The sequence below is a fragment of the Stegodyphus dumicola genome, chromosome 9 (genome assembly GCF_044657685.1).
Source record: "Stegodyphus dumicola isolate Sdum_Otavi_A_Nest chromosome 9, ASM4465768v1".
Lineage (NCBI taxonomy): Eukaryota > Metazoa > Arthropoda > Arachnida > Araneae > Eresidae > Stegodyphus > Stegodyphus dumicola.
In genome coordinates, this window is record NC_140776.1 from 15792937 (window position 1) to 15817425 (window position 24489).

General features: G+C 32.7%; 1 protein-coding gene across 7 annotated transcripts in view; it reads left to right on the plus strand.

Moving 5' to 3' along the window:
- Positions 1-24489, plus strand: part of LOC118184793 (cell adhesion molecule Dscam1-like) — a 1226874-nt gene that overhangs the window by 559596 nt on the left and 642789 nt on the right. For all 7 annotated transcript variants that reach the window (XM_085823248.1, XM_085823249.1, XM_085823251.1 and 4 more), the window contains one exon: positions 2521-2814. In XM_085823248.1, the coding sequence (XP_085679374.1) occupies positions 2521-2814 (294 nt within the window). The remainder of the gene's footprint in view (positions 1-2520; positions 2815-24489) is intronic.

A 24489-nucleotide genomic window follows, 5' to 3' on the forward strand; every position in this document is an offset into this window, starting at 1 on the left:
TTAAAAATTAAATTATAAAAAAATGTGCGAATTATATTTGGATTAAGCCTAAACTTCGAATTCAGGAAGAAGGAATCAAGTAAGTTTAATTAAGAAAAAAGATATTAATAAATATATTGTTGCGTGCGTACAGGTTCGTTATGAAATGAATGCACAAGTACGATGAAAAATGAACAAAAATTTATTATTATCACAACAAAAATGCTTAAATTTTCTCAAATTATCATGCAGTATTACAATATCTCACAGTAGTTTTCTTTTAACTACTCAAATGTCCAATAGAACGTAATTCAAAACAGCTAAAGAACGCTAATCCGCGAATTCGCTACAATCAACAACAGTAGTTCTCTAAACAACAACAAACTAAGCAACTACTACAAACTGAGATGTTTTCCTCCTTTTATAAGATTTTAAAATCACGCGCTAGAATTTTTCAGTACTTTCTCGAAATCAAAAAGAGATATTTATTTATTTAATGCACGCGCTCTTGTACTTTCAATTTTCCGGCTTAGCTTTCTTTTAATATTCGTCACGCGCTGCACTGCGCGAGAAATAAAACCATTTAATTTATAATTAAACTAACATTAGCTTTTTAAATACCAAATTCGTAACAATATATTGAATTCAATTAACATTAAGCAGCTAAAATTTTAAGCACTAATTCTTTTTAAAACTATTTGTGCGGTTTTTATAAAATTTGGTAGTTTGGCAAAATTTGAGTCGTAGAATGTGTGTGTGTGATTATGGCAAAGCATCGAGGGCTATCTGCCTAAGAAGAGGGATACCTTCGTGGAAGACATTTTAAGAGAAACTGGCTCGTATACACGTTACGCATGGGGAAAACCAGGAAAACGCCCATGCAGCCAGCCCCGTTCGCGGAATTCGAACCTCGGACAGAACTACCAGTGTTCAGCGACTTTACTGCTCAGCCGCTGGTGGGCGAGCCGTAGAATGAAAAGATGGAGAAACATTGACATGTCATTTCAGAAAAAAGTCCGATTTTGCTGGAAAATACCTATATTAGAGCAGCGCTATATATAAATCTAATACATATCTCAAGTCGAGCTTTCGAGATATGAAACACGCAAGTTTAATTTCGTCAATCGCCCCAGTAGAGCGAAAGATATAGAACTGCCCCCCCCTTCTTTTTTTCAGTGTACATCCGATTAGGAATCTAAAATGATTTTCAATTTTAGCATCAGCATATGAATTTTGGATTTCTTGCGGTATGGAATGTATTTCAAAGGAATATAAAATTTATCCAATTGGAGTAATTACCGACATAAGACGTTGTTATCTGAAAACGTATCAAGGATGATGAAAATAATTTTGTCTAGTAAACATAAAACTGCATCTTAGCAAATTACGGTAGAATTTAACAGTTGTATGTCATGACATGTTTTGAATGAAAAATGAAACTCTTCGTGGGAAGCTACGGCATGTCAATATTCACGGTCCAACAGTTCGAACAAAACCGTCGATAGCTGGTATTTATGCTAAACATCGATTTAACTGGTGTAAGTCAATGGCGCGAAACTTGGGCTAGAGATATTTAAAATGTATATTACTTAGCGGTGAATCACCTTTCATTCTTGCTAGCTTCTGTAGAACAACTTATACGTGGGAAACTCCTTTAAACGCGTGTGATCTCTCGTGTAATATTGAGTCATAGAGATGGATCAATGGTGGTTTGAGCTGCGGTATCGTTGAAGTTCCTAGGACCACTAATTATCTTGATGGTACCATCGTTGCCAAGATCCATTGACATATTGTAGAGAATCATGTGCATTAAATTTTTTAAAGGTTTTACCTGGAGAGGAGTTCCATGGATTAAAATGGTAAAGAGGCAGCACATATTTCGAAAAAATGATTTGAACAACATTTAAGTGACCTTGAATATCTCCAATGGCTTGCGTAATCCTCTAATCTTGACAGGTTTGACTCACTCTGAAGGACAACAGAAGAAAACATAATAAAACATTTTCTTCCTTCAGCATCACTATATTAACTAGCCACTGTTTCACAGAAATCATGCGTAAAAATAACATTAATGACAGTACGAGAATTGCAATGCATATTTCCAAGTAGAACAGTTGTAGCACCGGTCTCCGAATAAAACTATATATTATACCAATTAAATATTTTGCGTCAGACTCTAGTTGCAGACCATTGCAAAAATAATCTTCTCCTTTTACAAAATGAATACAAATGTATGTATACGATTTTTAAATAATTTTAAAATCTCTTTCAATAATATTTTTAATAAAAGAATTAGTTTCAGAATTTTTAGGATAAAATAAAACAAATTCCTAAATAAGGAAGACATTTTATTAGCCGTTTTCTTTTAGATTAGAACAGTTATCATTAATAAGCTGCATTTTTTTGTTGTTGCTGTTGAGAAATTGTATTTTCAAACTAAAATGGATTAAATGGCTACTGTCATTCAGAAGAAGATTTGTTACTTTTAATTTACTGGTTTCATTAAATATTATATTAAAACACTTTTTTATTATTGGACAGAATCCCATAGTACTGTGCCTCCAAGAATCACGCACAGAGAAGAAGAAGTCAAAGTGCATCTTGGAGAAACTGCATTCCTACCATGTGCAGCTGAGGCTTATCCAGTGCCATCCCATAGATGGTATAAACAAGAATCGGGACGGACGACAACAATTGTTCCCAGTCAAAGAATGTTCCTTATGGGAGGAACTTTAGTATTCCGCAGAGCCCTGGTAATTGACAGTGGAAAGTATGTGTGCCTTGTTAACAACAGCATTGGCCAAGAACGAATAGAAACGGATCTGATTGTTGTCGGTAAGTAAAATCAAGACTTTCATAATGCAAGGAATCTAGTGCTTGTTTATAACAATCCCTTATTCGAAGCTATAGTTTAACCGCTCCAGCCGCGACCATGAGAACAAACACGAATGCGTCGTTCGAACCGAATTATTGACGAAATAATGTGGATGGGACATGAAACATGTGGTAGGGATTTTTCCCGTACTTAGTGTTTCCCTATTTATTTTCACTGCGTTAAACAGCACATAATAAAGGTGCTAGTATAATAATTTTAAGTAATACTTATAAGTAATATAAGATAATATGCTGATCGCCATTTGTCATTAACTGTTTGATTACATAGTGTTTAATTTTGCGCATTTATATTTCGTAAAAATATAAGTGTTTTCAAAGCTTAATTTTGCTTTATATACATACTTTAATGAAAAAGTGTAATAAATAACTCTTATTCTATGATAAATTTTGTTGTATCATAATTTCATAATTATTGTATAATAATTGTTTTAATAATTGTTAATTGTGCTTATTATTATAATAATTGTTATTGCTGCTAATTGTTATTCAATTATTATATGACGGTGTATTATTATTGCAATGAATTCTAATGTAATATTTATTATAATTGATTATAACAATTTTACGATAACAAATAATTATTATAATAATAATATAATTAATAGGTATTACACATCTTTTTTATCTTTGAACTAAAATATATGAACATTAATATACACTGAAAAAATTTCGTGGTAATTAGTTATAATAATTATATGAAAATTAAATATTATTATACTTATTTAATCATATATAATTATTGAAGTAATAAGTAAATTTATTTTGAAAAAAATAAACGAACGGAAATAATTGTTTAAAAGGTAACATTACAGGTTCACAACGTCATGTCATGTTTCGCCTTCTTATATAGAAACAATAAATTCATTGTTGTTTCAGAAATATATGCAATTGCCACTTGTTTTCAGAATAATGTTTTTAAAAGTTTTTTTGCAAATATACCTATGAATTTTTCTTTAAATTGCCAATTTGCTAACTTTCTTATAAGGAAACTATTCGGATACCGCTAGGAATCCTTATCGGCAATTAAAAAATGTGTTGTTTGATTTGTATGATTTATTTGCCTTATTTTGGTAGCGATATTTTGCTCGAAAAATTGCTAATAAAAATATTACAATATTTTAATTTAATATGCAGTTTAAGATAATTCCAGTGAATAATGAAAATTTAATCAGCTTTCAAACCCTGGATGTAGTTAAAATAACAATGTCAATAACTTTCAATTTAAGATATCTCATTATTTCACAAATTCGGCCACTAAGTATTATTTTCTGGGAATAAAATGAGCTCCATTTTTTCATTCTAAATATTCTTTATTCCAATGAATTTCTCGAAATATGTATCTCGACGCAAAAATATAACAACAAAACTTCAGATTTTGCTTACGATATAAGACCATTTCATTTAGTTTTGGTGTTCGTTTGCGTGGATTACAAATTTTATTGCCAAAAGCATTCTCTGCTTAATTCTTTTGATACCCGCTGTTAGAACGTCTTCTCATGAAAGGAATTTCGCTGCGTTTTGCATTGTACTGCAAGGTACTGATTTCTTAAACTACAGGTTTTAGGAGTTACATTAATTGTTTTGAAGCAGAAGACACAAAATTAGCAATGCCCTCACCGAGAGTCGAACCTGTACCAACTCGAATACGCGCTGATTGTGTTAACCATTACACCACGAAAGCATGCTGGAAGAAGGGAGAAAATATCCCTTTTTAAAGGGCTACTGGGGATTAGGGGACCCAATCGCTAAATCCTGGGGTAGAAGAATCATCATCCACCATCCCTCTTCGGGCGCCACTATAAAGTCATTAGGTAAATTTGAGCAGTGCCCTCGCCGGGATTCAAACCTGAATCTCTTTCTCGAATACGCGCCGAGTGTGCTACCATTAGACCACGGAGGCATGCAGAAAGGAAGGAGAAAATACCTTATGAAAAGAATGTTTACGTTCAAATGAAAGTACACAACACCTGATCAATAAACTACTTCTGCAGTGTTGTAATACTTCTGTAATATTCCCACAGTCAAGTAATTCGTTTATTAAACCATTCGTCCATATGCAGAATTTTTCAAAATATTCGAGAATTTAATGAAGAAATTTTCAGTGTTTTAGCTGACCAAGCCGCATAAACATCAACTTAAACTCTTTATATAATGAGAGTAAATCCAATCAATACATTATTAATTATGGCTTATTAAATTAAAATTAAAACATTTCATATTCCTACATGCATAGCTTGAAGGGATGTACGTAATGTATATTTATATATTTAATTACCAATTTAATTACAAAAACCTTTTTTCCTAGTTATGGGAGTTTAAATATAAAACTTCAAAAGGGAAGGATTTTCGAAGGAAATTCGAAAAAAAGAATAATTGTTCTGCTGGTGCTCCCGAAAGTGGATCGAAAAAATTCTGAATTCTTTAGTAGTCTTTAAAATTATCTCAGTCAGTAAATTCATTATCTAATATATCTATAACTGTTGTAGATCTAGTTGTAGAACTCTTTGTGTTCACCTCTAATTCATCATTTTTAACATTTTACTAACCGAACTTTCTGCACTACGGTGTGCAAATTCTGTATTTACAGAACATTTCTGTCCCAGCGATGAAACTGTTTTCATAAAATTTGAGAAACGTACTTTCTGAAAATTCTACAAATCAAAGTAAATGTCTGGAAAAAAAATATTTAAAAACCCCTTTCTTATTAACATCATTATTTTAAATAGCTAGCCATATTTTCCAAATACCTTATTTAATGAAGTGTATTTGCTTAAAGATATTATGATGAAAACAATAATGGCTGCTAAAATGGCGTTTATGTAAAGCATGAAGAATTAAAAAAACATTAAAAAGAATTACTTGCGATTTATTGCCTCATTTTAAGTAGGATAATATTATAACTGTGAATTTCATTTAATATTAGATATACTTAAATATCTTCAATTCAATCTTATACTTAATAAATCGCGAGTTTTCAAATTTGCAATTTAATAAAAATACAAATATTTTACATTAAAAGTGTATAACGAAAGTACGAATTAGTCCTAATGCGCCGTTATTATTAAAGGTTTCATTCTTAATAAATTGACAGCATTTCTAAATTTCACATTTCTCTCCTGTTTATTTATTCTATTCCATAACTGTAAGTGTTCTGTAAGGTATTTACAGGTTCTAGTTGCCATAGTTTTGTTGTATTATTTTATATATCTTTTTCTTTTTGAATCGTTTTGCCTTTTATTGAAAGCTTTATTTCATTGTACGAAGTAAAATAATTATTGTAATAGCGAAAAATTTCAGGTATCATATTTCAGAGGAAATATCCATTTTGATTAGCCTCAAATCCTTTTGACTGCTTTTTTTCTTGCGTACTGTCTATAAGTACAGAAAGAAAAAAGGAGTATTTTTTTTTACAAAACGAATTGTAAAATTGATTCAAAATGGACTTTTTATGACATTTGTACGTACATACGTATGTATCTCGCATAAGGTAAAAACGATTGGCCGCAGAAGGTTGCAATTTTTCATTATGGGACTTCTAAAACATCTAGGTACCTTCCTTTTTTTATTGAAATCGCTGATACCAGAGATATATAAAAAATACATGAAGTTTGATTCCTGTACGACAAAAATGGACCGAGTTAATTTCACAATTTGCAGTTTTTGATGTCGTTACACCACTAACGCATGCCGAAAGGAGTGAGAAAATACAAATTTAGAAAGCATTTCAAAGTTTACTCCTTCATCTGACCGTTTGAGATTAATAAGATTTTTCACGCTTAAATACTAACGGCGTTAGAACCATAATCATCAGTATTCTACAAAATTCCTGAAAGCAGCCATATTTTCCAAAAGAACTGGAAAAGTGCTGACATACTCACTTTCTGCTAAGAAATTTACCTACAGTATAAAATTTAGAACATTAAGGAGTTCAAATGTTTCATCTGGAGATTTCTTTTTCTCAGATACTTGATAAAACTAACACTTGATAAAAATAATATTGTAAAGCAGTTTAAATGATATTGAAAATCCAGTCAATGTGTAAATGAATTACAAATTTAATTTGATTATCTCAGTAAAAGTATTGTAAATATGAATTCAGATAATGTTTAAATGTACACATAGCTGTCATGATTTTATGTAACTATCATATGTAACTTGTACAAGACAATGTTTGTAATCAACATATCTATCCTTATACACAGGCCTTGTATGCCCGTGTATTATTTATATTTATATTTTTACACGGAGGAAATATTTCCTTCTGCCAGGATGAATATTAACACTGTAGGACTTTTACAACAAAGTTAGGTCAGTGGTTACCTCAGGTGGCACTCAGGTGGTGTGAAAATATTTTGTAAAAAACCTTGAAGTCTTGAACTCCGCCTTTGACAAGGTGTTATAATTGAGAGTTCGCTTTTGCTAGAAGGTGATGAACTTTGAGACAGGAAATATGGCATTATTAGTGTCGCTAACTGCCTTGCCGAAGGGCCCGGGTTCGAATTTTGGAAAAGGCATGGACGTTTGTACATGTGGTCTAGTGTCGGTACGGCATGGCGTCACTCTAACTATTCGGCCATCCGAAAGTCCTCAGTAACATGTTCAATAACTTAAAAACAAGCGTAAAATTAGGAATTTATTCCCAGTCTAAAATGTAAAACAAACCAAAGATAAATAATTGGAAAAATTTCATTGGAAAATATTCAGAGAGACAAGTAAAAGTCAGCAAATCATTGCATTTAATTACATTTAAACTAACGTACAAAGGAGTAGAATCTTATGAGATCCAACATATGTGCACTAAAGGTAGTAACAGTTTTTGTGGCATGAAGGAAACTATGGTATTTGGAAAGTTAGGTTTGAAAACTTTTTAAATCATAATTACTTCCTTATACGAAGTATCAGAGGAAATATTGCAACCGCGAAAATTTTCGAATATCATATTTAAACAAAAAACATCGATTTTGGCTGCTATCGAATGCAGTTTATTGTTTCGTGACATCCGTACGTAAGGACAGAATAAATGACTCTTTTTCCCAAAACAGGTTGCAAAAAGGTTTTAAAATGGATTCAGAATAGATTTTTTCGTGACATCTGTTTTATGTACGTACGTACGTACGTATATCGCATAAGTCGAAAACGCGTAGCCTCAAAACATTGAAATTTTATATATAGGACTGTTATAACCTGCACGTGTGTAACTCTCGTTTTGGTTACAATCGGTCACACCAAAAGTATATAAATATACCTATATGTACTCGGCTCCCTTATATGATCGTAAATTGTATAATTTGTGCTTTGAAAATGAATGCATTATGTTGTTCTTATTTTACGGTTAAAGTAAGTTTCTTTGCCTTTAGTTAAGCTGCATGCAGTAGTTGTAGGATTATAAACAATGCTTGTTTAAGCGCGGCTAACCCTTGTTTTTTTTTGCAATAACAGCCATATTTCTTTACATTTGAAACTTAGCAGAATACTGAATTTAGTTTTTGCACCTTCAGTGTCTTTTTACGGAGTGGGAACAAAAGTAAATTTTGAGTTTTATGCACCGAAAAATTTGTCTTTTTGCTCGATAGTCGATTGCTTATTTTGGGGTAGAATTTTAAGTATAAAAATTGTTTTTTTAATTGTTTTAACTGTATTTCGTGTTTTATATTTTTCTATATTTTTCAATTTTGAATAAAGATATTTTGAAGCTTTATGTATTTTTTGCCTAGCCGTGAAGTGAGAACTGAATCAATTTAATGAGAAATAGATCTCTAATGAAATTTGAGGAAGTAAGTTTAAATGAAATTCAGTAAAATATGAGTATAAATTAATGTTCAGTACAATGAAGTCATGAGTTGTCTACATCAGATTTTTAAAATTTAATTATAATACTGTATAAATAATATGTTCAATAATTTGCTAATAATCATTTCCTATCCATTTTAATAAGCTTCTTTTCATTTATCTTCAAAATGAATAGTTTTTGTCTTAAACATAAACTATTTCTAGAGACAAAATACTTCTCGCCAGCATTTATTCTAAATTAAAAACTGTTAATTGATGTCATTTATGGACTGACGTCCTAGTGGCATCATATCATCATTAGCCGAACTAGTCTGATGCAGAGCCAGAGTCATTGCATGGTTGAATAATGATCAATGGTAGAGCGCTGAGTCCGTTGAGAACATGATTGACTATAACATATTCTCCGAAGAGCTCATCTAACTATCTTTCGGAAACGCATTCCACTACAACGTCCTGCATAACCATTTGAGGAACTGTTGGCTACCAAAATATATATAAACCATTTGTCATTTATACAACAGAAGAACAGCATTTCCGCAGTATTTCGATAAAATCGTACTACCACCTATATGCTGAAATCCTTAAAACGGTATACATAGTATGAAAATACTCTATGGCATATTTGTGATAGCTAGAGGTCCTTGCGAGAATTTCTAACTCCATACTGATACTCAATACTGTTTGATTTTATTTTAAATATCATATTTTGAGGCCAATGTGAAAGCAACTAAAAAACATCAGAAAATGCACATTTCCTTATCCTAAGAATGTATATGAAGTTCTATGTATATCCCCAGAACGAGAAATTAACCATCTTGCATCTATACAACGCCATTAATGATATTCCGCTGCTGTAGTTCTGGAATTACGCAAATGTAACTTAAAGTAACGAAACCTAACTTCACGTACGTAAATAATGTTACGTACTCGGTACGCAACTTTATTGTATACCGAGCACTTGTGATGGAACACGTTTTCGTACCTCTGGAAGCTACTACTTGACCCAGAACGAATGCACTCGCTTTAGCTTCGGGTATAAAAGTGCTGGTTTCACGTCCTGAGGATTCAGTCAGTCCGGTAAAAGCTGTTCTTGGACTTAACACCCCGAGTTAACCCGCCACGCCAAAATTACGAACACGAGAGGGAGCGTTGGGTATGTCATACCCGAAAGCAGTTAACACGTTTTAAATTACATTAATAATATAAATATTAGTATAAATGTGGATTAACATAAAGAACAATGAACTTTAGTATATTTTAAAGAATATAATAAATGAAGTACTTAACATACAATTATTTTGCACATCGCTGGCAGACTGAACACATATGCTCTATACAAATACTGATATTACATTTCTCACACAGAAACCGTGTCTTTCTGTCCTTGTTTTTAGGGCACTCAGCGCATCTTCTGTAAACACTTTTCATCTTTATAGACGGTGGTTCCATGTTTCAATCTCCTGAAATTACTTTTTCCTTTAGTTTCAAAGGGGGCATTATTTGCTGCCGCCGTTGATTTGAGTAATTTTCCACTTTCGATTAACCAATATTTCCTAGAATTTTAAAGATAATGCTTTTAGAACTAATCCTAACATTCGTTCGGAATTTGTTTCTCTTCCATACCAAGCCATTTTACCAACATAATTTTCATCATTTCAATGATTTTAGAATTCACTATCTAATTCAGTGTCTCTATCACTGTCTGTTGATGAATTATAATTGCTGTTGTTTTTTTCATCTATAAATTCTTCTTCATCTTCTCTAAACGTTTCATCATCTGCTGAAATTATTTATAGCATATTTCTCAACATTTTCCATTTCTTTATCATAACTTGGATGCCGCGCCATGACTAAAAAAGTGAAGGTGAAAATCTGACAGACGCGAGAAGGCACGCGGGTGTCACATACCCAAAAGGTACAATTCCTAGAAAATTATTCGAAGAATCACTCCACGGATTTTACAGCTTCATGAATGTTACCTTGAGTTTAGCTACAAAAGATTTCGTCCATTTGAAGGAAAGGAATTTTGAGATAAGGGACAAAGAATATACCTCCGGGTATGTGATACCCAGGGCGCGTGCTCGCGGGTTAAGAAGAAATGTGCCTCATCCGTTCATAATATCCATAGCGGCATATATACATGACATCTGATGAGGAAACAATTTGCAAAGTCGACATGCAGTTGCTCGTGTCCAAGCTACATCTGGGCAGGCTGGAATCGATGAGAAAACATCCGGAGAATACAGTGCAGAAGCTTGCGTTCTCTGGTTTTAGCTACTTCTAAACTGCAGACAACACATCTTGAAGTATGGAATGGATCTGCAGTAATCGTATTATGTACATCCTCAACAACTTCAACAATGGTCGTCTAGATCCTGGTCTGTGACATGTGCATCCAGTTTTTTCCAATTTTTTTTAAACCAAATTACGTATAGTTTTTACCGAACATCAGCTTCATTATAGTTTATCATTTCCGCCGATAAACTCGCACTGCTTCGACAGCATTCCCCCTGTTCCGATAAAACAGCTTTATCAATTCATATCGTTATTTCGTTGCACTTGTCATCTTGTTAATATGTTCGAACACCTGATCAAAGAAACAATCTTCGCACAAGGTTAAGGTTATTAAAGGTTTTCTAGAAGGGGGCACTGCTTTGCACATGGGATTCTGATGTTGACGCTTCTACTGTCTATCTCGGCGAATTATGCAAAGCATGTCCGTATACTTCCTCTCTGCGTTCATTCATTCTTTAAATTGTTATTCTTTGCAAATGTTTTACCCCGGCATTTTCCGTCGTCCGTGCATCTTTCCAACGCCATTTATGGTTTTTCAACGCGTATATCAATCTGAGTTAAAAACAAATAATATTAAAAAAAATTAAATAAATTCCTACTTAGTTTAACAAAGGAAAATTTTAGAAATAAAAGTTACAAAAAAATTAAAAATACAAAAAAAATTACAAATTTAAAACATTTTTATGTGAAAATATGTGAAAAATTGTACTAACATCAAGAGCCATTTACTACAAGTTTAAAGAAAGGCATTTGAACTTGAGTGAATAAATAAAAACTATTTTATTAACGAATGTAAATTAATTAAATAAAAAAAATATAAAGTCAATTCCTACTTAGATCAACAAAGAAAAATTTTAAAAATACAATAATAAATTAAAAAATTCTTAAATATGTGAAACAATTTGTATTAACATTAAGTGACCTCCACTGAAAGTTCAAAAAATGTATTTAAACTTGAATGAATAAATAAAAAGTATTTTATTAACGACTGAAAATTAATTAAATAAAAAAATATAAAGTCAATTCCTAATTAGTTCAACAAAGAAAAAAAATTAAATACAAAAACAAATTTTTAAATTTTTAAATATGTGAAAAAATTGTATTAACATCAAGTGTCATCCACTAAAATTTTTAAAAAATGTATCTGAACTTGAGTGGATGAGTAAAAAGTATTTTATTAACGATTGAAATTTTTAACAAGATATAGGGAGAGCGTGAGCTAATAGTAAGAATTTAAAAAAGGGTTTTGGCATTTTGGAAATCTTGAATTTGTTTTCGTTATAACCGTAATCGAGAGAGCTCTAGTATTTTAAACCCTCACAATCTCGAATTCATACCTTCAATAACGATATCTGAAATTTTATTTCTATTGGTTAAGCGGATAACCCGCGAGGGATTCATATATCGGGGAAGTTCCCCCCTCTTGCTTTCCTTTTTATTTTTTTTAATTTTTTATGTATTTATTTATTTATTTATTTATTTATTTTATGATCACCCTGTAGATTTCCTTCCATTATGAAACCATGGAACACTTGGATAATTCGAAAAGCCCGCTGAGTTCTTCTCTAAACCACACTCGTATTTACGCTATCGGAGGTGGGGAAATGGTGTTTCTTTCTTTCTCTGCCTATTTTGTTTCAACGAAGTAGAAAAACATTTTTAGGGGGAAGTTAAATTTCATCTTTAAAACCCCTAAAAGCGTATCTGTTTCGACGACATTGAGAAAAATAATTTAAAATGTATTTTTAGCTGTATAAACGTATCATGTTTTTTACTTTAATTGATACATACAAACACACACATATATATCTATATATATAGGGCGTAATGTAAAATCCAAAAACTTTCAGATTTTTTAATTTTTTTTTTTTTTTTTTTTTTTTTTTTATTTCTTAATTTAAAAGAATCCTGCGACAGCATACACACGTTACTGCAATCATCAAGGGCCAGAAGATGTTTAAAATTATCTCCGCAGAAACAGTTTTCCCACAGAGTTCTACAACTTATACTGCATTGAGTACTTGTACATATCTCGAAAAAATCTGGTGAACATTATGTTATTTTTATGCCTTTAATTTGTAAATCTTGGTTTATTATTTTGCTTATTATTGCCACAGATATATTTAAATATCCTTAAAATTAATTTCTGCCTCGGTCGATTTGCTGTTGTTATCAATGGTTTAATTTTAGAAACGTTAGAAACAGCGCGTACATTCTTCAGGTATTATTTTGGAAACTTCTTTCCATTTAGAAGTTATGATTCACGGTTTTACTCTTTCTGATTAATGATATTGCTTGTTCTGTATTTAGAAATTTTAATTCCACGCATTTTATAACATTTTTGGATTATGAGAAAGGAACATACAAAAAAACAAAATCGTTTAAATAATTTAATAGCAAGCTTAAATTGATGTTGTCTCGAAAGAAAAACAAGAACAATCTTGATAATTAAAGCTTTTGTTACGTTCTACGGGTTCGTGGATTTGGAGTGATTGACGACAACACTTGACGAAGAATCAAAACACAATTTACTCGCCAGTATTTCACAGGAGAGTTCCAAAGATAAGTTTACAGCTGTCGAAAAACTACGGTAAACTCGCTAAACCAATCAGCAACATAGCGTCCCGGCTATAACGGTGACAGCTTTACGGCTTCACGGCAAAACACTAAATACGGCTCGCGACTCTGTCGATCGCTTGCGCTCAAGATACTCTTGACGATAAAACTCACAATACACTCCACGATAAACGGACGATGCACTGCTCCTCCGCGTACAGGCAGATTTTATATAGCTTTTGACCTACCTTCGAGAACATTCTGGGGTAAATAAGAATTCATTCTAGAATGGTCTCGCTCCGTTTACGGCATATTGTCGGTTTATCGCCTAAATGGGCGATATTGCGCCAAATCTGTCAACCCTTCCTTTTCTTAAAACATTCTGGAAACCTTAAATTCGATTTGCTGTGAAGCTATCTTACAGCAGCGGGGCATTTCGTAACAGTATTCTCCACTTTCATTCACGCAGTTTCTGAAGATAAGTTAAAGAACTTTTAAAGAAAAAAGGGTTTGGGCATTTGGAAATTTTGATTTTGTTTTCTTTATAACCGTAATCGAGAGAGCTCTAGTATTTTAAACCCTCACAATCTCGAATTCATACCTTCAATAACGATATGGAAGCAGTTCCAAGCTAGCGTAACAGTGACTCTTCTAGATCGATATTTTTTTTAACCAATATAAATCATATAAGGCATTAGGGACATCTGTTATCAAGTATTAATAAAAATTATTAGTTTGTTATATTTTAAATATATGATGATTATACATAATACAAATGGATTTAAAAAGTATAACAAACTCATAAATTATTAAGAAGTATGCGTAGGGCTTAGTTTACTCCGAAATGTACAGTTTTAATTTGGGAAATAAATTAAAGAACGTCTGTCATGTCGAGTGACAACACGTCGGAGGACTGGTAATTTACCATGTAGCGTGAATGATAAAATAAAGATGTGATAACTTTTGGAATGGCAAAATTATCAGTGCACTTCTGGTGAGAAATGGAAAAAGTAAGATGTCTTTAACTTTGCCTTTTTAGCGGTCAGAGTTAAAAAAGACTAATAAAAAGTTAAGGCATTTGTAACTAAACTTTCACACCAAAAAAGAAAATTCGTTCTGAAATAATGTTACATTTGCTCTTTTAAATTTGTGTTCTTTTTAATTTAACCAAACTTAAGGCTTAAAACAAAGCTTAATTAAACAATATACTCGTATTAATAGCTTTTACAGCCAGTTGGAAATAAACGAACTTCAGTTGAAGTCAAAACGTCGAAATTATTAATTACGCTGTTCGTGCACTACATAAAGGAATTTCATTAGGGCAAATAAGGCAGCAGGAAGTTTTAACAACATATTCGATAATTTGGTTGATGCAAATGAAGTACTTTCATGCTGTAGATTAATAAGTCTTCGAAAGGAAGACTGTAATAGGACTCGGCGTTAGAATTAATGATAGCTCCGTCGCTTCGATCATTAATCGCAACGCTCAAAAAAGAATCGAGAACTTTTTTGCACAGCTAGTTTTATTCTCGGCTTTTGTTAGAGATCTAATGCAAATAATTAAATTTTGGATTTAGTTAAGGAGCCCCTATCTTAATAAAGAATGCAAAGAATTTAGTTTATTTTTTGCATTTGAATGCGAGAGTATAACATTTCTAAAAATTATTAAAATGTATGTAAATTATGTGTCAGATTTAATAATTTTTACTTCCTTGCACAAAGTCAAGGAAGTATTGTAATCGCGAAAATTTTCGGGTATCATATTTCAACGAAAATATCTATTTTGACCGCTATCAAATGCAAAGACAGAATAAAAGACTCTTTTATACAAAGTGCGTTGCAAAAAGGATTTAAAATAGAGTAAGAAGAAATTTTTTTCGTGAAGCCGTACGTACGTATGTAGGGATGTATCTCACAGAACTCAAAAACGAGTAGCCTCAGAACGTCAAAATGTATGCATAGGACTGCTGTAACATGTAATTAGCACCTCCCGTTTTTGGTTTCAATCGGCGGCACCAAACGTATATGAATAAAAAGTATAGTAATATACAGTCCGGGACCCATTTTGAGTTTAATAACTCATAAAATAATGAAGATATACACAAACTTATGACATTTATTGATGGAATAACTTATATATTTTCCTTTTCAGGTTTTAATATCTTTACTTTTTTAAATATCGTCTACGCGTGTGGTTCATTTCAGATAATTTCATTTTCCAGTCTAAATATCTGTACTTTTCTAAATATCGTCTGCTTATTAATTGCACACATTTTTCTCTCTTTTAATATGCCATAATGTGCGCATATGGAGATCTGAAAACGCTATGAATACCGTGAGGCACTAAGGGATTCCTCAAAGGTTATAGTGTGGTGAGGACTAATGCACGACCGAGTCATTGGAACTTTTTTTTTCTTTTTTAAAGAAAAGACGGTTTTATTCATCAGTCGTATACTTAGACATGTTGGAAAACTTCATATTTCCACAGCTAGAAGTGCTTCCCCCACATGTCGTTTTGCAACAAGATGGTACACCACCTCAATGGGTACCATCGTTCGTAGTTCTTTGAATGACCATTTTACAGTAAAATGGATTGGGCGAGGAGGTCCAATTCCTTGGCCACCCAGATCACCTGATATAACGCCGCTGGACTTTTTCTTTTGGGGATTTGTATAGGACAACGTTTACAGGAGGAGAGTGACGAACATGAATGACCTAAAAGCCAGAATGACAACCGCAATAGCCTCTGTGGATGCCGACATGCTTGCCGGTACCTGGCGGGAAATTGAATATCGACTTGATATTCTCCGTGAGACGAAGGGAGCACACGTGGAAGTTCATTGACAAGGTCCATGAAACTTTTCGAGTCTATCTAACCATTTATGTTATTAATTTTAATCTATCTTTATTATTTTATGAGTTATTAAATATCAAAATGGGTCCGGGACTATATATATATATATATATATTTGACGAAGCTTGGCATCAGAGTCGGGGCGTTGTTTGGCTGAGTGGTATACAGCAAATGATGACAAGAAGGATTTTTCTTTTAACTGCACATCTTTATTCAATTCAAATTAAGACACCATTCAAATTCAAATTGCAGATAATTTTTACTTTAGGTGAAACTCTATAGGATTACATATGTGTCATAACCAATCGAACAAAGGAAAAACTGGAATGAGCAGTAACGAAGTGTTGTAGTAGCAAGCACAGAGAGCAGTCTGACGAAAAATGGCGCGAACTCTGTATTTATACTAGCTGTTACATATTTTCGCGTAAACTCTGTATATATACTAGCTGTTACATATTTTCGCGTAAACTCTGTATATATACTAGCTGTTACATAACATGTTTTCGAAAGTACTGGTCTAGGGGGAAGATTCTGAAATTTCGGAAAGTTAATTAGAAGTTGCCTTTTCGCGTAGAGCAAAGGCATCGTATTTTTTATATTTTTCTTCTTCGTCTCCGTCAAAACGAGAAGCTGAGAGAGCAAAGCATTAGTACATTAGTGAAACAAGAAAAAATTAAGAGTATGAAGAAAGATATGAAGAAAAACATCCAGGACATAGCCGACAGGCTTTAACTATGCCCTATCATAACTCATGATCTTTCTCATATAATTATATAATTATATAATGCTCATATTTCTCATATAATTATATAATTATATAATGCTCAATTATATAATTTTGTAACGGAACCTATGATATAAAAATAACTATATAACCAAACATCTAATTTAGAACTATAAGGCAAAAATATATGTTAGAATAATACCAAATAACAAATTAGAATCATAAAAGCCCTAAATTTTCTTCAAAATTTCCAGTAAAAAATGAAATCTTTGTTTTAAAGTCCTTTCACAAAAATATGCTTTATCTTATAGTCTCTTGAATGCCAATAAGTCCACAAGAGAAAAATAAGTGCACAAATGTCATGCACTTTTTTTCAATGAAGATGGCTCCATGCAAAGTTTTGAACAGAAGATTTTGAAATTTTTTGGGCAATATCTTGTATATAAATATTAGAAGAAGTACAGTTTATGAGTAATGTACTAATGGCATTCATTCTTCTCATCGTAGGTAATTAATAATACATTGACATATTTTAAAGCAATATAAAAATTCAATACAAAACATTATGATATAATACCTTAAAAAACAATTCAATATAAATCTCTAATAAAATGATGCAATAAGACAATAGGACAATAACACCTTGAATTAAAACTTTGGCATGTCCTCTCCAACAAATCAGCGTAACTAATTTGCTGATGGCTGGGGGGGGGTGCTTTAGTACAAAATATCAAAAATCCTCCGTTGCCTAGTGAAAGATAACTGGTTTTTGGCATTGTGCATTTTATCAAAGTGCTTTCTAAAAAATACAAAATCGTACAAAAATAAAATTAAAATTTAAGACAAATAACTTGTGTGATCAAGTTAAAATCGTTTTAGGATTTTTGGAAACTAGAAATAAATATTACCCTACAACACCATTTCGAAGTACGACGTGATCTTAAGCAAGTGCACAGCGGTAAGAAAAAGTAGCGTGTTGCCAGCACGAAAGCGTAAGCGGAAAAGGGGAGAGTGTAGCAGTACTTTAGAGGAAGAAGGGAGAGAGTCAGAAAAGTTTCGGTTCTGTTAAAGAAAATTTGGCTTTACAATTAATTGATTGGACAACCGGTATTTACATTAAATCATTGCGTAACATAGAAAAATCTGGAATATGGAAGACAAGTTGAACTCATGGAGAGATCACCTTCTTCAAGCTCTGTTGTGATAAATACATGTTTTTCCATTCAGCCATACCTTCAGCCACTACGCTCTTCTCAGCCGTCTGCGCAATATCGTAAGCTGTTAAAAGATCCAGTGTCTTCATGTACGCATTGAAAAATCATGACATATATGTATATATATATACATATGCACACAGATAATATAATTTGCATATATATATATATATATATCGAGCATCAAGTGTAATCTGTATACTTTCGAGTAGCAGAGTGATGTGTGCTCTTTTTGTGTATATATATATATATAAACAACCCACTCTCTTACTCGGGGCCCACCAGCGGCTGAACGGTAAAGTCGCTGAACACTGGTAGTTCGGTCAGAGTTTCGAATCCCGCTAACAGGCTGGCTGCATGGGCGTTTTCGTGGTTTTTGCCATGTGTAACGTGTATACGAGTCAATTTCCCTTAGAAAGTCCTCCAAGAAAGCATCCCTCCCCTTAGGCAGATAGCCCTAGAGTGCCATAATTAATTACACCAAACACCACCTGTTACTCGGTATCGTGAGCTCAGTCCTTTTATTTTTATATGTTGGTAAATGATGCATTTTTTCCTTTAAAAATGATTGTGTTGTTCTTATCTTCAGGTTAAGGTTTTTACGCCTGTATTTAATTGGCATGCAGTAGTTCAAGATTTATCATTAATTTAAAAATTCTTTAAATGTAGCTAGGCCTAGTTTTTTTACCATAGCAGCCATTTTTTACATTTGAAACTACAGCAGAATAGTGAATTAAGTCAGTTTTGCCCTTTCAACGTCTTTTTGCCGAGTGGGACTAAAAGTAAACTTACAGTTTTGTGTACCAAAAAATCTGCCTTCTTGTACGCTGGCCAAATTTCTTGTTTTTGCGTAGAAACTCTAATTTGAATTGTAAAAATTGTTTTTTAATTGTTTTAACTGTATTTGGTGTTTTATATTTTTCTATATTTTAAAATTTTTACTAATACTTTGATGCTTTATGTATTTTTGCCTTGCCGTGAATTGGGAAACGAATTAATTGAATGAGAAATATACGTATAATGACATTCAAGGAAATAAGTTTAAACGTAATGGAGGAAAAAATGCGCAGAATTTAATATTCCGTACAAGGAAGTCATGTGGTGTAACTATCAGATTTTTTTTGTTTCGTTTGTAACTATTACATCAACACATGTTTTACTTTCTCTAATATTTAAATTTAGAAAAACTTTAAACTTTTTACCAGTTTTATATTCTAAAGAAAACATATATTTCCGTCCTATATTCCTGATTGTGATCCTCTTTAATAAGAAATAATCACTTCTGCCATTGCAACAGATCGGTTAATTTTGTTATAACGCTAATTATAAATTCAAAGTTATATAAAGCCAAACTGTGGATATTTAAATCGTATTCAACAGCAACAAAAAAGCGAGACAATTCGAAAGTGTGCTGTAAATATAGGGATAGTTTCTTCTAGAGAAGTCTCAAATTTATTCATAAAGAATATAGGAAAGGCATGAAACTTTTCTATCGTTCCTCTGATTCCAAAGCACAGTTGAAGCACAAAATGAAATAATTCAAGACATATGCAGACAATTTAACAGTTGCATAATCCAACGCCAGTTGCAGTGATTAATCGTGTCCCAAAAGAACAAAATAGATGGTTTACTTGTGGGTAAGTTTAGGAAGGTTGATCTCAGTGTAAAAAGAGGTTGGAATTTAAGTTGTTTAAAATTGCTGTTGTTACTCTTTTCCTTCTTATCATTATTATTATCATTCGCTGTTACATACTCTGGCATCATTTCTTAATTCATGTTGAAGATAAGAAATCAGTTACAAGTAAAAGATGGTACTAAAGCTTTCGTAAATATTAGAGAAGGAAAACTAACTTTTCGAAAGTCTTAACTCATAGGTGTAACGGTATGCAGTTTGCAAAAAAAAGTAAATAAAAATAATGTAAGTTTAAAAAAAAGGAGGTCGGTAAATATGTATATTAAAGTTTCATTGCTAAATGGATCTATGGCATATCATCGATAATTACGATCATAGAGTAGTATTTAGCCTACGAAATTGTTAAGTATAAAAACTATATTCGCCAGCAGAAAAAGCTATTGGGTAGCATACGCATACCACCAGCAGCCGAGGCGCTAAGTCGCTGAACACTGGTAGTCCGGTCCGAGGTTCAAATTCCGGGAACAGACTCGATGCATGGGCGTTTTCGTCGATTTTCCCATTTGTAACGTGCATACGATTCAGGTTCTCTTAGAAAGTTCTGTATGAAGGTATCCCTCTCCTTAGACAGACAGCCTTAGTGTGCTTCGCCATAATTAAATAAACCAAATCAAACCTGCATGCTTAGTTTTTTTTATATCTATGCTAGAAGATAACTAGGTTTAGTTGATTATCTTGTACTTGGTTTAGTTAATTATGGACAAGCACAATTAGGGCTATCTGCCTAAGTGGATGTCTTTCGTGGAGTACTTTCTAAGGTAAACTGTCTCGTAAACACGTTATACATGGAGATAACCAGAAAAATGATCATGTAGCCGGACCTTTCTACTGAAATCGTACCCAAGTCGGAACAACTAGTGTTCAACGCTTTTACCGCTCGTCTGCTGGTGGTTCTAGGTAAGGATGTAAATGTATTCATAAATGCTGACGGTTTGTAGATATGTCCTCCATCCCAAAAAGAATGCGCAGAAAACGTTACAATTAGCCTTAAATGAAACAGTGGAGATGTTGAGTATTTGGTCCCAATTAATAACATCAGTGTAAACACTGAAAATACACTTATCTGATTTTCTCATTGCCCCAAAAGCCTCCTAATCTTGAGAGGTTTTATATAAAATAACTATTTCTACTTAAATGGCAAAATTTTAAATATTAGAGAGTCATCATCTTAAACTGAAAGTTACTGTGGAATTCTCAGATGGGAGAAATGATGTTAAAAGTAAATAATAGTTTGAACATAATTTTACCAACTAGCAGGAGTCCGTTGGGGATGGGTAGCCTCTACTTTACTACTTTACACTTACAACGTACAAATGCTGATAAAACCAATTATGAAATACTGCTGCGATACATTAAAAACTGCCTCTAAGAATTTGAAAGCAAGCTGAAATGTTTGCAAAACCAGGCTCTCCGCCTTGTTACAGGCGCTGAAAATGCAACCCTAATAGATGCTCTGCTTCATTTTTACCACATAACGAGATCAAAAGTTCTAACTTAAAAATTCTAAGAAAATTCTCAGACTTCTTAAGACTAATGTTTAAGAGCCTTATGGCGAATTGCCAACCGCGAAGGCTTAAAATTCAGCAAATTTTTGTTCAGTTTTCTACGAGGGATCAATTAAAATGTAACTAAATTTTTAATGATGTACCTTATTAGAGAAGTTTTTGATCATACTGAAATATAAGGTACATCTTTGAGATTGGATTTTTATCAGCCTATTTTGAAGTCAAACCGGAGTCCATGAATTTTATTTTTCCTACCGATGTAAGCTATTGAAGACAGTTATCAAAATAATTAAATAGTTGCATTGTTAGGATTATGTTAATTTTATTAACAGTTAAATTTTGAATTAAAGTTCCTTTCCTGTCGAATCTTAACTTTAACTTACTGTTTCCGGCTAGAACGTAGTTTTAGAATCACGTCTGAATACATAATGAGGAAGAGCGGTATTTAACCGCAAAGTTCTTCGGTCTTAGAGAGAGTATTCTATCTGCACGCGACCCTCTTTTTTAGGCTATTCTCTCGTAAGCTATTATTTCGCTCAGCCGTACTTTAGGCGCTTGATAGCTTCGCAGTCTATTAGCATTAACGAGCCAACTCTGTTAGAATTTTGATAGCTTCGGCTGTACCTTTTTAGTTAAGATTAGTTTAGTATTATTCTTAGTCTCTTCAGTTCAAGCCGAAGTGTCGGCTTTATTATACACTCCAAGACGGATTTTTGTTAAACCTTAGTTGGAATAATAAAGGGTTAATTTACCCTTCTATCTTGTTGTTTCCTTCCACACGAACTCAAGCGATTATTCGCTTATTTGTTCTTAAGATTCTTCACTTCCAACCGTAACTCAGAAATTACAAAGTGATGAACTCTACAGCATACTTACACAGATGGTTCTAGGTGTATCAAAGAGTACAAAGCTGGTATTTTTAGCTTTCTTTTCTCCCATTATTTACTTCTTGATTTTCAAAGCATGGCCTTTTAATGGTGACGTTGAAGCAATTCGAAGATTACGTTTGTCTCTACAATATAGACGCTAAGAATTCTCAACTACTGATGTCCTTTCAAATTTCTCCGTTGTCTTACAGGCCATAGTCAGTCAAGGTAAACCAGCTTCATACCAATGATGATTGTTACTCAAAAAGTTAAATTACTTCCAAAACAGAACTGTTTGACAATGGATATCATCTCATTGTGAGAAGGAGGCGGCGTATAAATGGAGCATGATCTGGCGAAGATTAGTACCAAAATAATGCAAAATTCTTCCAAGAAAGCAAAATTTAAAAACGGCTTATAAGATCATATAGGAGGCTGTTAAAGTTTGTTTCATTGGGCAAACGGACTTTGCGACTTACCCTCCAGATAGCGCAGAAACTGCATTCTGGCTGGTGGAACTGGAATTTTCGGTAGTCCTCAGTGTCCTTTCAGTGGAGAGGGATTACTTGTTTCTTTCTTTTGCCCTAAGAAAGACATTTCTGCTTGAGCATTATTGGGAGACTCGAGATCACTAAATACAAGTTCTGTTACTGAATTTTATCTATATGCTTTTACTTTGCATTATTTTGTATCTTATCAAACCCAAAACCAATTATTATCAAAACCAATTTTCCAGAGACTTTTGGGAATTGGAAGTAAAATTTAAAAAAAAATCATTATTCGTCCTGCTGCTGGTATTGTACTACGACATCTATCTACCAAAACTTTTATTAACATGTTATCTTTGTTAGAAATTCTCCAATTTAGTGCAAACGGAAACTCCTTATATATATTTATTTGTTCTTCACAGATTTTTTTTAACATTTAGGTAATTTCTTAAATAAAATGTTTTAAAACTGGATCCGTGATGTCGATGACACATTTGTTCTCTCTGACTGCAATACAGATTTTTACCAGAAATTCTGTTGGTGACGAATTCTAGGGATCCTTCAATCCAGTTCACATGCTAACTTGAAATTTCTAAATCCATTTCATTCTTTTGACATTTAATAATATAAAACGGCTTTAATTTTATTATCACAATATATCGGAAACTTTATAATCAATTTGCCTGCTACCTCACGCTAGATGCTGCCATTCTATTTAAAAGTTAGTCTTCTTTTTTCTAAATTTTTGTTTTTCATGCAGATATTGTGTGCTTTTCTAAGTCAATTTTTAAGCCATTCTAAGTCAATCTGGTTAGATATGCAATGGGAACTTCCCCACCCCGAAAAAAAGAGAGGGAAGAGAGGGGGGAATTTCGCATCGAGGAACATGAATCTCACATCCGAAAAAAAAAAAAAAAAAAAAAAAGAATCATCTGTTGTCCTGCATTTTTAGATTACAACACATACATCCAAAATACCGAAAACAGTTCTTCGAGTGATGCAGTAGATTGATTACCTTGAGGTTTCTGTATCCAAAGATGTCTCTCTACATTAATCAATAACTTAATTTCTAACCCACATATCTCAGCCGTTTATAAGCAGATAATGTTTGGTTGCATTTGAAGTCCCTAGATGGCGCTGCGTGTATTTTTTTCGTTGCTTTTCTTTTTCTGTTTATTATACAGGGGGCCATGGTTAGTTACTAGCATGTTCGCGAAAATTCAGCGATCTCTCTTTCTTTTCGCGGCAATTGCACTTTAGTTATAACTGGAAAAAAAAAAAAAAAAAAAAAAAAAAAAAACGGAATGATATCGAATTACTGAAATCGTTTCTGTTAAAATAAAATCTGTGGCAATTAGCGTTGATTTTCTTAGAGTCAGAACGTATTATTTGTTTATTATTACTTGTAACATTTAAATTCTAATTCTATTATTTTTACTACTACACATGTGGTACCTTTCTTGATATTATTAACATTCAAAAACTTGATAAACTTGATTCAGCCGAAGAATGCAATGTCTATTAATAGGATGTGGACTTTTTTTTTTTTTTTTTTTGTTCAAAATTGTTCATTTGGTGAACAGGAAGCAGACTGCAGATCGATGTTCGATGTGTGAAAGACCGCTTTAAA